We start from the raw sequence: 11748 nt of genomic DNA on the forward strand, positions 1-11748 counted from the left end.
TATTTTCTCCTCCATGTGTCATTTGTGACATTCCTTTGACATTTGAACCATCAACTTTTCAGCACAAGGTCAGGGGGAATTAAAACACGAGACATGCAGCAGGTTTCAGAGAAAATGTTAATTTCCTTGAAACGGTTATCTCAAACATCAGACCTCACATTCTGTCATGCGAATGAGCCACGACTTCCTGTCATGTTTGAGGAAATGAAATGTATTTCTTCATTAAAGGGAGCAAAGTCACCGTGGCACATTCTCGTAAGAAGCGGTGAGTTAATGTTTTTAACTAAAAATGTGAATATGATGAGACAATACGAATTTACTTATTTACAACTTTATATGTGGGTCAAGTTCAATATTTCAATTCCAGATTTTCAGTTTGTAGTTTCAATGGCTTTGTTATTCCAACATACTGACAAAATTTTAAATTTCTATATTCCTTGTGGGTAACATATACTGCAAAAACATAAAATTCAAGTATTTTTTGTCTAGCTGCTAGTGGTAATATCAGTTTTATCTTATTTGAAATGTAGCTTACAGGTCTTGAACTTGTTTAAGTCAATTCTTTAATATAGATTTTTTTTTAACTTCCGCTGGCAGATTATTTCACCTGTAACATGTGAAAAATGTATTATAGGGGAAAATCTGCCAGTGGAATTGGTGCTTTTTCAACAATATTAAGAAAATATTGACTTCAACAAGAGGGATTATTTGTAAACTCAGTGGTACTTTCAAAAGACAAATTAAATATGATTATTTCTTCCTATTTGGTCACATTTAGCAGGATGGAAGTTGTAGTTGCAGAGGTAGGGGTGTGTTCTGCCATTTATAAAGTTATAGAATAAAAAAAACACCAGCAAATTGGTTTATTTAGCCTGTGAGAGAAAAAAAAGGCATTTTCAAAGTCATATTTTCACCATATTATTCCTACATTTATGCTACTACAATTAAACATTTAATTTCCAAACTAAATTAAATATTTAGTTAGGAAGCTAAGTATCTAGCTTGCAACTAAATTTGTATCTCAGTTAAATATTTAGTTTACAAACGAAAGACTTACCCTGTGAATTAAATATTTAGTTTGGATTTCTGACAAAATATTTAGTTTGCAAACTAAATATTTGGGTTTCAAATTATATAGGAAACTAATTAACGACTGATAATCTCTCTGCTGCGAAGTTGCGTGTAAGTTAATACACTTGATATAAGACAAAACTAAAATATCACCAAAAACCCGACTGAAAATACTTGGTAAGTTCTGTGTGGACGGTGTAGACGGGGTTGGCTCTCCAGTTCTTCAGTTCAAGATTCGTGACTTGATGCATTATCAGCAATAACCTTCAGGAAGGCAAGGCTTGTTTGTCTCACATTTCAGCAAAGAGGAAATTCATTCCAATTTATCCTGGTTGTCAACAGTGAATTTAGCTCAGTTTATTATTCAAATTAGTTTAAAAAGTTTTCTCTACTAAAACCCAGCAGATTGTAAATCCTCAGAAAAATGTATCCGCATTGCTAACTGTTTTTGATGCTTGACTGTTGCAGAGCAGATCTAGATCGACCCACTTTTGTCTCTGATTGAAGGACATGACGTCTCAGCAGGTTTGGTGTTTCCTGCCAACTACAGCTCTTCTCTTCCTCCTGTCCGTACAAACGTTTGCAGAAGTGATGAAGTCAGTGTCGGACTGCGACCGCTTCCTTCTTGACCAAACACCACCGCACGTTCCAGGCATCCTGGAGGCCGGTAGGATCCTCGATCAGGACCGGTACAAGTTCATTTGCCAGACCTACGGGAACCAAAGGAGATTTGTGACACTTTACGATGTTCGCAACCGGATTCCGGTGTTTTCTGCTTTCAAGTTCACTGGAGAAGTTTACGGAAGGAGACCTAAAAGTGTTTGGAAGATAGAACCTCAGGTAGGCTTGTTTTCACACCTGAGAGTCCGGCAGACTCTGTTCGATTTGAGACCAAAGTTACAACATTTGTTATATTTTCAGATGGTGTGGTAGGCTTTCATAATGCAGAGTCAAACCAACCAAACCCTTTGAAAAACCTGTTCCCCTCCTTGCCTGTGGGGGCGCTACACCAAGAACCACTGAAGGGAAAATGACACAAAAACCTCTGAAGAAGACAATCAAGAAGTTAATCATTTTGTGATTAACTTCCTTAATCACAAAATGTAAGCAAAAATGGAGTGGTGTCAGATTTTAGCAGTTGTAGTTTTTCACTTTTGTCATTGGCAAAAGACCACAATCCATTTCTTACACTAGACTAGCGTGTTTGCTTTGGTTGTGTTTATCCAGAATGCACTGCGCTATGGTCCACTTCCTGGTTTTGGAGCGGTCTCCGGTCCACTTAGCGCTCACATATATACCGCACCAGGCAGTGGCACAAAAAGTGGGTATGCAGTGGATGCAATGCGTCGCTGCACTAGAGGGGGCGCAAAAACGATGTGGGGATTTTTATTCCTAGCCAGTATGCTATGTACTTATCAGATTTATTTTTAAATTTGTAAATACATTTCTTATAAATTCTGCAGCCAGGTCCTTCTCAAACAAGGTAATCTGAAAAGACAAGTCAAGCAAAATGTTCGTGTGAAGCCAAATTTAAGGAGCGTGAATTGGAATATATCAGAGAACAAAAATATTTAATGAAACGGGTTGATGAGGTGGTCAATCTGAGTCATAAATTATTTGATAAAGTTAAACAGCAGAACGATTTCATAAGGAAAGTACTCACAGAGAGAAGACAGCGCAAGAAGTCAATGGTTTCTGTTCAGGTTCAGACAGATTGACAAGACGACTCAAAGCAGAAACCAGTCTACCAGTCTGCTTCAGCACAAACAGAGACGGATGTACAGGGAACCGGCTCACAATTAAAACCAGTCTGTCGAACAATTTCGACCCAAACCGAGATAGATGAACTGGAAACCAGATGTCAATTCAAACCAGTTTATCAGACGATGTCAACACGAACTGAGCTCTGTTTATTGCTGAAAAACCAGCCCTCTGAAGCACAACTGAATGGACATCCGGATCGGCAGACCAAGCTATTGGAAACCCTGAACAATGAAAATGTTTCTGGAGCAAATGATGAACAGCAAGAAGTTTCTATATCAGAAACAGTGGGGGATCAGACAGCTGACATCGAAAATTATGTTAATTTGATTTTAAAACCATTGTCTAAATCTGAATGCAAGAAACAGAGAAAGATGGCAATGGAAGCTGAACTAGAAACCGTTGCAAGACCAATAGAGACAGATCAAAACTCGGTCCCAAACACTAAGACACCAAAACCTGACTCAGAAATAACACCAGAGATCCCTCAGACAGTTTCTGAACAAATGGAGACAAAACTTTGCACAGTTTCAGAAGACATAACAGGCAAGGTTCATGAAGTTTCCACAGAAGGACAGAGTGGCCTAAAGGAAGAACAGAGAACATCCCCTCCACAGATAGAGATTACATGACAGGAAGATCTAATCCAAACAACATCTCAGGAATCTGAATGTCAAGCAGCTGAAGAATCATCTGAGGAGAACAATGAACAAGAAGAGAGCCCGAGGAAAAAGATCTGGCAAATCAAGATGGCCTTAACTCCAAAACATCGGTGCCAGTTCAAGGACAGACGTGAAGTCCATCCAGGGTAGAGTCAATTAGATATTAGATTTAAAAGGGGGCTGGGGCCACCTGTGGTTTGGATGATTGGCAGGAACTGGAAAAAGAGCTGCTGTCGTTAATTGGACATTTCAATATTAAACAGGCAGAACTGCACGGGGGGAAATGTCTCCCCCTGCAGGTCTGGGTTCTCTCCAAGTGGTCTGGCTTCACCCACATTTAACATCAGTACTCATGTTCATCCACTGTTCATCCATAGGAACCTTACATAACAAGTAAGGTTCCTGTAGAATTGGAAACTTTAAGAACTGGAAAAAGAGCTGCTGTTGTTAATTGGACATTTCAATATTAAACAGGCAGAACTGCACGGGGGGACATGTCTCCCCCTGCAGGTGTGGGTTCTCTCCAAGAGGTCCGGCTTCACCCACATTTAACATCAGTACTCATGTTCGTCCACTCTAAGATGTTTATTTCTAATTCGAAACAGAAAAGCAGACAACCACATTTATTAATTATAGGGAGATTTAGAGAAATAAAATGTAAACAATGTGGAACAGAAAGAGCTATCTATCTTCCTCTAAATCTATCCATTTAGATCTATCTGTCTGTCTCTCTATAAATATATATAAGTCAATATATAGATATTTATATATATCTACATATCGATATCAAGCTATATATATCTATCTCTATATATATACATCTATTTCTCTCTCTATAAATATAAAGAGAGGTAGATTTATAGATATCGATATATAGATGTAGATATGTATATACATATCTATCTATAGATATAACTCTCTCTCATTATCTATCTATCTATCTATCTATCTATCTATCTATCTATCTATCTATCTATCTATCTATCTATCTATCTATCTATCTATCTATCTATCTNTATCTATCTATCTATCTATCTATCTATCTATCTATCTATCTATCTATCTATCTATCTATCTATCTATCTATCTATCTATCTATCTATCTATCTATCTATATATCTATCTATCTATCTATCTATCTATCTATCTATCTATATCCTTTTACGCACACACAAATCTTTTTTGAGACTATTTTCACTCCATACTTCTTCGTTGATCTGCTATCAACCCTCGTCTTTTTAAAATGTCCACTCGGTTCTCCACCGTCCTTGGAAGCAAAACCTCTGGCAGAAATACGTGGTGGGGAGACACAGGCTAAACAATCACAGTGAAGGTTAATAGGGGCATTAAAAAATGGCTCAGTGATATTCAGTGGGTTGTTTGATATCAGACAGAACGGGTCAGAACAGCGCAGACCCGCCAGATCCTACAGAACCAGACATCAGTCTCTTCATCCCTTAATCATTTCCTGAGACCGAAAAATAATATAAATGGCAATTTAAAGAACAAATCATACAAATAGATTAATAGTAAATAAATAAATATTGTGAAAATAAACCGTTTATTTTTTCAACATTAAAAACGTTAGGATTGTGTAGGAAAAATGTTGATATCTTTTATAAATTCAGTGTTTTGTGGTCAATAATATTTCACCATTTTATTAATGTGGGTTGCCAGTTTGGATCAGGCTTCCTATGAAGCTATAAGAATGATAGAAAACTAACAAAACGCCTCAGACCTGCAGCCCAGAGGCGGCTCAGGCTAACAGAAGTGGCTCTTTGACTCACTTATATGTTAAATGATGAAACATTGCCCTGATTTTTGTTTCATAGTTTTTAATTGGCATGTAGGCAGCAATTTATTCACATGTATATTTATTATAATTGATACTTTAGTTAAATATGAGTTGTACAAGTTTATGTCACGGGGGAAGAAACACGCCATTGCGAACACGCCAATGACGTGTTCGCATACACCTCAGAAAGTATGTAGTTGAGCCTCTGGCACCAGGGTTTGCTTTTTTGGTCAGACTATGCCTAATCCTAACCCCATTCACACAACCCCAAACAAATCGGACTTTCTAGACAAACAAACTGGAGTTCAATTAAAACAGACTAAACAGTGTCGCTGTGAAAGCTCCCTAAAAAAGGAGGAAGACGTTCATTTCACAACAAGAAGAAACAAAAACATGTCTGTTCTCTGTCTTGAACTTATATTCATTTTCCTTCCTCCACTACACTTTTCACAGCTGGAGGATCCAAATGGAGACAAGAAGATGATCCCCGGAAATGGGAACAGAACCTACAACCACCAGGCCGGCACTGTGGATTACAGATCCAACAGAACATTTGACCGGGGTCACATATTTCCTAGTTCCTACGCCTCAACCAAAGCGGACAAAATGTCGACTTTCACCCTGACGAACGTCGTTCCCCAAGCGGAGTCCTTCAACAAGGGCAGCTGGAACAAAATGGAGAGGTGTGTAAACTTTCAGGTCCAACATGGCCGACTTCACAACAGACTCACTCAGGTTCACTGAATTTATTCTAACAAGAGAAAAAAATCAAGTCAGTTAACATCAGTCCGGCAGCTTCTGCCCCTATACAGTAAATAAACTACAATAAATAACGTGAAACAACCTACAGCCCAATAGCTCTCAATGAGCAGTTAACAGTTGTAAAATTAAACATGCCTAAAACGCACATTACATACCAAAAACACATAAATATGGCAAAATTACACACAAAACCCTTTGTATAATTAAATCACTCTAAAAATATATATTGTTATATAATACTTGTAAAGAAAAGCATAGTTACAGACGGCAGTAGAAAAAAGTGGAGGCGCTTTCAGTTACTGGTTGCTATGGTAACCGCCAACTGCCAAGAGCTGCTTTACTTTTTCACCAATGAATGTCAGGAGAAAATAAATTTGATAAAACAAAATAAATTTGAATAATAAATACGTTTTGATAAAGTTCACATCAAATCAAACCCTGTTACGTGTAAGACTATTACACACAGTGGATAACTGAGACATTACTTCGTATTAAAGATTAAAACATACCTAACGAGAGAAAATCAAGTAAAAAACCCTTGTATATATATAACCCATGTATATATATACTTAAATTGATCTAAAATATATGCTAAAATGCAACATAACACAGAGCTGATCCCAGGCCACAGTTAAAGACGAAACAGAAAAAAGGGGGAGGATCTGCCAGTTACTGGTTGCTATGGTAACCTCCAACTGTCAAGAGCCACATGACTTTTACCAATGAATGCCAAGAGAATCAATGTCAAAATGTAGCTGAAGTTAACATGGATGACATTGTTGAAATGAAACCGTGTTCCAGGTGCACCAAATGCGTGATGGAGAAGTACTGCGTCAACAGCAGCGGCGGTACCGGGGGCTTTGTGGTGACCGGGGCCCTGCCCAGCTCCAGCAGCACCCTCAACAACAGGGTCAACGTCCCCACCGCGCTCTGGTCGGCGTTCTGCTGCTACAGCGCCGTGGCCGAGGCGTGGATAGCGAGCGGGCACTGGGGCCACAACGTCCAGGACGAGTCCAAACACAAATATCTGAAGACGGAGACTCTGGAGGACCTCCAACACCGGCTGCGCAGGTCCAACTCTGAGTTTGTAATATTCCCTGGATCAAAATGTCCTCTGACAACAACTGTAACAGAGTTTTACGCAGAAATGAAAAAAAAAAGCTGCCTCTGCCCACCGACCATCCTGGACCCTTCACCTTCTGTGTCTGGTCCGTCACATTCCCACCGTCTCATGCTCTTGTTCCCTTTCTTTTTATTCTCATATCATCACTGCGTATTCTGATAATCAAGACAAACAGACTGAACTGGGACAGTGAAAACCAGTAAATAATCACTGGGAACCTTTCTCTAATCTTTCTACATTTTCCAGTCTGAACTGCAATCGCTTTCCTTTTTCAGTAGATGGCGCTACCTTGAGATAAAATTGGTTTCAATCCCCTTAGAAATGTGTACATGTATCCTTATTTATGTGAAACTGTTCAACAACATCATATGGAATGTGATTTGTAAAGTTACACAATTAAAAATTAGCATTGATAATCTGGATTATTTAGTCCAGCATTAAAAAAAATGGGGTTCATACAACTTTAAAATACGTTTGTGCAAAAGAGGTGATAGTAACAGATTCAATGTATTTGTTGTTTGATATTAACGAAACCTGGAGAAATTATGTGTTTGGAGATGAAGGAGAAACATGTTGAAGCTGTTTTAGCTCCAGGACTTTAATATCATTTAAAAGAAAATTATACAATGAAAATGGCAGCAGAACATTTTTTTACTTCGCTACAAGCAGAAAAATAAAATGTTGACATACAGAGGTAGTGATGCCATAATTAGATTCTCTATAAAACAAAAATGTTTTATTACTAATGCAACATGATAAAAACTGCTGGAAGATTCAAGTAAGGAACTGAGGTAGTGAAATCTGGGTTTATAAGAGAATAAAGACTTTTCTCGATCATTTTAGCTTCCATGTGGTGTAAACTAAGCTTACAGCATTTATATGCAAATAATCACATTTTACACAAATTAGTCATCAAGCAATACAAAATAAGTGTATATGTGATTAAAGTAATGCCAAGACTGAAAATAAAAACAAATAAAATACAGTGAAAAATATTTCTAGTAATCTTTAAAATATGCTCACTGTACTGTTACCAACAGGTTAATGTTGATGTCTACTTCTATTTTAAACTAAATTTTCCTTTAGCTATAAACAATATTTAGCTTGATAACAAAATGTTTAGTTTTTTTCAAGATAACATTTACATGAGCTAAATCTTTAGCTTGCTAACTTAATATTTAGTGGCATTTATAAATGCTAAATATTTACAAAGCTAAACTATTTATTTAGCTTAAAACAAGCTAAATAGCTGGGTCTGAGTTAAATATTTAGTTTCCCAATCTTATATTTAGTTTGTAAATAAAATATTTAACGTTTTAACTAAAATTAACCCCTTTTCTTTTCCTCTTATAAAAAGCTAAATAACTCAAATTATTGCTTAAACATATGAAAATTAAGAAATGGCACCGCAGTCATTGATCCTTTACATTTTAAATGTTTCAAGAATAAAAAACATATTTGTCCCCATGAAGACGTTTATAGTTCAATGATCCAGATCCTTCAGGCTCTAAATTTTAAACTCAACAACTTCAAGATTTCAATGGAAAACTATGACAATTTCAAATACTATTAGTGTTTATGCAGATGATGTTTTTACATTTTTAAAAAGTTAGTCTATCTAATGTGAATACAGTTTCTGGATCTCCAGAAACAAGATTAAGGCTGAACAGAGACGTTAATAAAATATTTGCTTCCCATAGAAAACCACATGGCACCAAGCAGTTTTGTCCCATTTGATATGATTTATCCAGTAACTGGGCCTGATGAGCTCTGCAGTGACTCCATCAGAGTAAAACATAAACCTCAGCATGTAGCGGCTGAGTGAATCTGGTCTGGACTCTGTGGAGGAGAGTCATGGTTCCAGAGGCGCCACAGAAAGGCAGAATACCTGATCCATCCAGATCCATCATCTCAGTTTTCAACATTCATATCACACCTATGTTTCCCTCATGTGTTGCAGGCCTGGTTTATGCAGGGTAGGCACATTTTAAAAATCAGAAAACTGCAGAAAATTCTACTGAGAGAAGACAAAACTAGCGAGTGTGTTTTCAAAATGTCACTGAATTTATTTTTGCCTAGAGCAACAGAAATCAGAAAACAGACACTCGACTTTTAACATTTTCTATAAGTAACCAAACTGATTGTAGTTGGTTGTGTTTTCAATCAAAGGCACATTTTTCATTTTGATATGACCTTCTCCTGGAAAATGCTCAAATGGCCACACTGGGTGCAAAAGTGGTTAGAAAACAGCAATTAGCTTTCATTGAGTAAAACTAGAAACTATGGAAGAGCATTAGGGCCACTGAAAAAAAGCAAAGAATTTGGACTTTAAAGCAGATGGGCAAGTTGTGGACGAGGACAGCAAGCTTTCTGGAGGAACATGTTCGACTTTAGCCAGTTATTTCTAAACTATAGAAATAACCAGGTCTGATTTTTCAATCAGACCTGGTTTACACCCAGGTCTGATTGAAAAAAGTCTACTCTTTTTTTATTACCCTAATTCTCTTCCATAGGAAACCTAAATACACATTGAAGCTACTTCAGTTTCACAAACTCAGCGGTGTCGTTCCTAGAGTTGGGGAACCTCAGCCCGGCGTGTAGCGGCTGAGTGAATGTGGTCTGGATTTTCAGGAGGAGAGTCATGGTTTCAGAGACGCTGTAGAAGGACAGACTTCCTGCTTTGGGATCCAGAAACACTCCAACTCTGTACGAAGGAGGACTCAACACCGGCGTGTGGACAGAGTTCTGCCAGAACGTGTAACCGGCTGAGTGACAGTGCAGCGACCAGGACTTGTTGTTCCACCCAAACTCAGATTTCTCCAAGCCTCCTGCTCTGCTGATGTTGCTGTATGAAACGGCGACATCGACTGCCCTTCCTCTCCACTGCACCTCCCAGTAGGAGCGGCCAGTCAGGCGCTCTCTGCTCAGGACCTGCAAAGGATTCTTGAATCTGTCTGTGTTGTTGGGGTAATTCTGCAGTGTTCCCATCGATAAAGCTTTCCGGGCTCCTCTGGATAAGCGAATCTCCTGGTGCGCCGTGTCTGGGTCCAGTGTGATGTCTACTGCATATCTTAAGAAGTCCTCTCTGGTGGATAGTTCTGGTTCTGACAATAAAACATCCACTTTTGATATTGTCTCAGAGATCTCTGGCCATCCATCGCAAATCAAGTCCGCCACAATGGCTTTGACCGCTGACACAGCTTCTGTCACATTCTCAAAGTATCCTGGAGGAATGCCATCAAATATGGAGAAGTATGTAGGCCAANCAAATAATCACATTTTACACAAATTAGTCATCAAGCAATACAAAATAAGTGTATATGTGATTAAAGTAATGCCAAGACTGAAAATAAAAACAAATAAAATACAGTGAAAAATATTTCTAGTAATCTTTAAAATATGCTCACTGTACTGTTACCAACAGGTTAATGTTGATGTCTACTTCTATTTTAAACTAAATTTTCCTTTAGCTATAAACAATATTTAGCTTGATAACAAAATGTTTAGTTTTTTTCAAGATAACATTTACATGAGCTAAATCTTTAGCTTGCTAACTTAATATTTAGTGGCATTTATAAATGCTAAATATTTACAAAGCTAAACTATTTATTTAGCTTAAAACAAGCTAAATAGCTGGGTCTGAGTTAAATATTTAGTTTCCCAATCTTATATTTAGTTTGTAAATAAAATATTTAACGTTTTAACTAAAATTAACCCCTTTTCTTTTCCTCTTATAAAAAGCTAAATAACTCAAATTATTGCTTAAACATATGAAAATTAAGAAATGGCACCGCAGTCATTGATCCTTTACATTTTAAATGTTTCAAGAATAAAAAACATATTTGTCCCCATGAAGACGTTTATAGTTCAATGATCCAGATCCTTCAGGCTCTAAATTTTAAACTCAACAACTTCAAGATTTCAATGGAAAACTATGACAATTTCAAATACTATTAGTGTTTATGCAGATGATGTTTTTACATTTTTAAAAAGTTAGTCTATCTAATGTGAATACAGTTTCTGGATCTCCAGAAACAAGATTAAGGCTGAACAGAGACGTTAATAAAATATTTGCTTCCCATAGAAAACCACATGGCACCAAGCAGTTTTGTCCCATTTGATATGATTTATCCAGTAACTGGGCCTGATGAGCTCTGCAGTGACTCCATCAGAGTAAAACATAAACCTCAGCATGTAGCGGCTGAGTGAATCTGGTCTGGACTCTGTGGAGGAGAGTCATGGTTCCAGAGGCGCCACAGAAAGGCAGAATACCTGATCCATCCAGATCCATCATCTCAGTTTTCAACATTCATATCACACCTATGTTTCCCTCATGTGTTGCAGGCCTGGTTTATGCAGGGTAGGCACATTTTAAAAATCAGAAAACTGCAGAAAATTCTACTGAGAGAAGACAAAACTAGCGAGTGTGTTTTCAAAATGTCACTGAATTTATTTTTGCCTAGAGCAACAGAAATCAGAAAACAGACACTCGACTTTTAACATTTTCTATAAGCAACCAAACTGATTGTAGTTGGTTGTGTTTTCAATCAAAGGCACATTTTTCATTTTGATAT

At 37.5% G+C, this 11748-nt stretch overlaps 2 protein-coding genes across 2 annotated transcripts in view; one reads left to right on the top strand and one right to left on the bottom strand.

The window, feature by feature from the left end:
- Positions 1-78: 78 nt before the first annotated feature.
- LOC103151634 (endonuclease domain-containing 1 protein-like) lies at positions 79-8151 on the top strand. The gene is made up of 4 exons (XM_016681678.1): positions 79-265; positions 1579-1911; positions 5743-5972; positions 6853-8151. Exons 2-4 carry the CDS (start codon positions 1582-1584, stop codon positions 7331-7333), a joined length of 1041 nt encoding a protein of 346 aa, XP_016537164.1. The 5' UTR covers positions 79-265; positions 1579-1581; the 3' UTR covers positions 7334-8151.
- A 1558-nt stretch (positions 8152-9709) lies between these two features.
- LOC107838626 (E3 ubiquitin/ISG15 ligase TRIM25-like) overlaps positions 9710-11748 on the bottom strand; it is a 5511-nt gene continuing 3472 nt past the window's right edge. The window contains exon 3 of the mRNA XM_016681612.1: positions 9710-10201. Coding sequence (XP_016537098.1) covers positions 9710-10201 — 492 coding nt within the window. The remainder of the gene's footprint in view (positions 10202-11748) is intronic.

The sequence above is a fragment of the Poecilia formosa genome, unplaced genomic scaffold (assembly GCF_000485575.1).
Source record: "Poecilia formosa unplaced genomic scaffold, Poecilia_formosa-5.1.2 Scaffold288, whole genome shotgun sequence".
Classification (NCBI taxonomy): Eukaryota; Metazoa; Chordata; class Actinopteri; order Cyprinodontiformes; family Poeciliidae; genus Poecilia; species Poecilia formosa.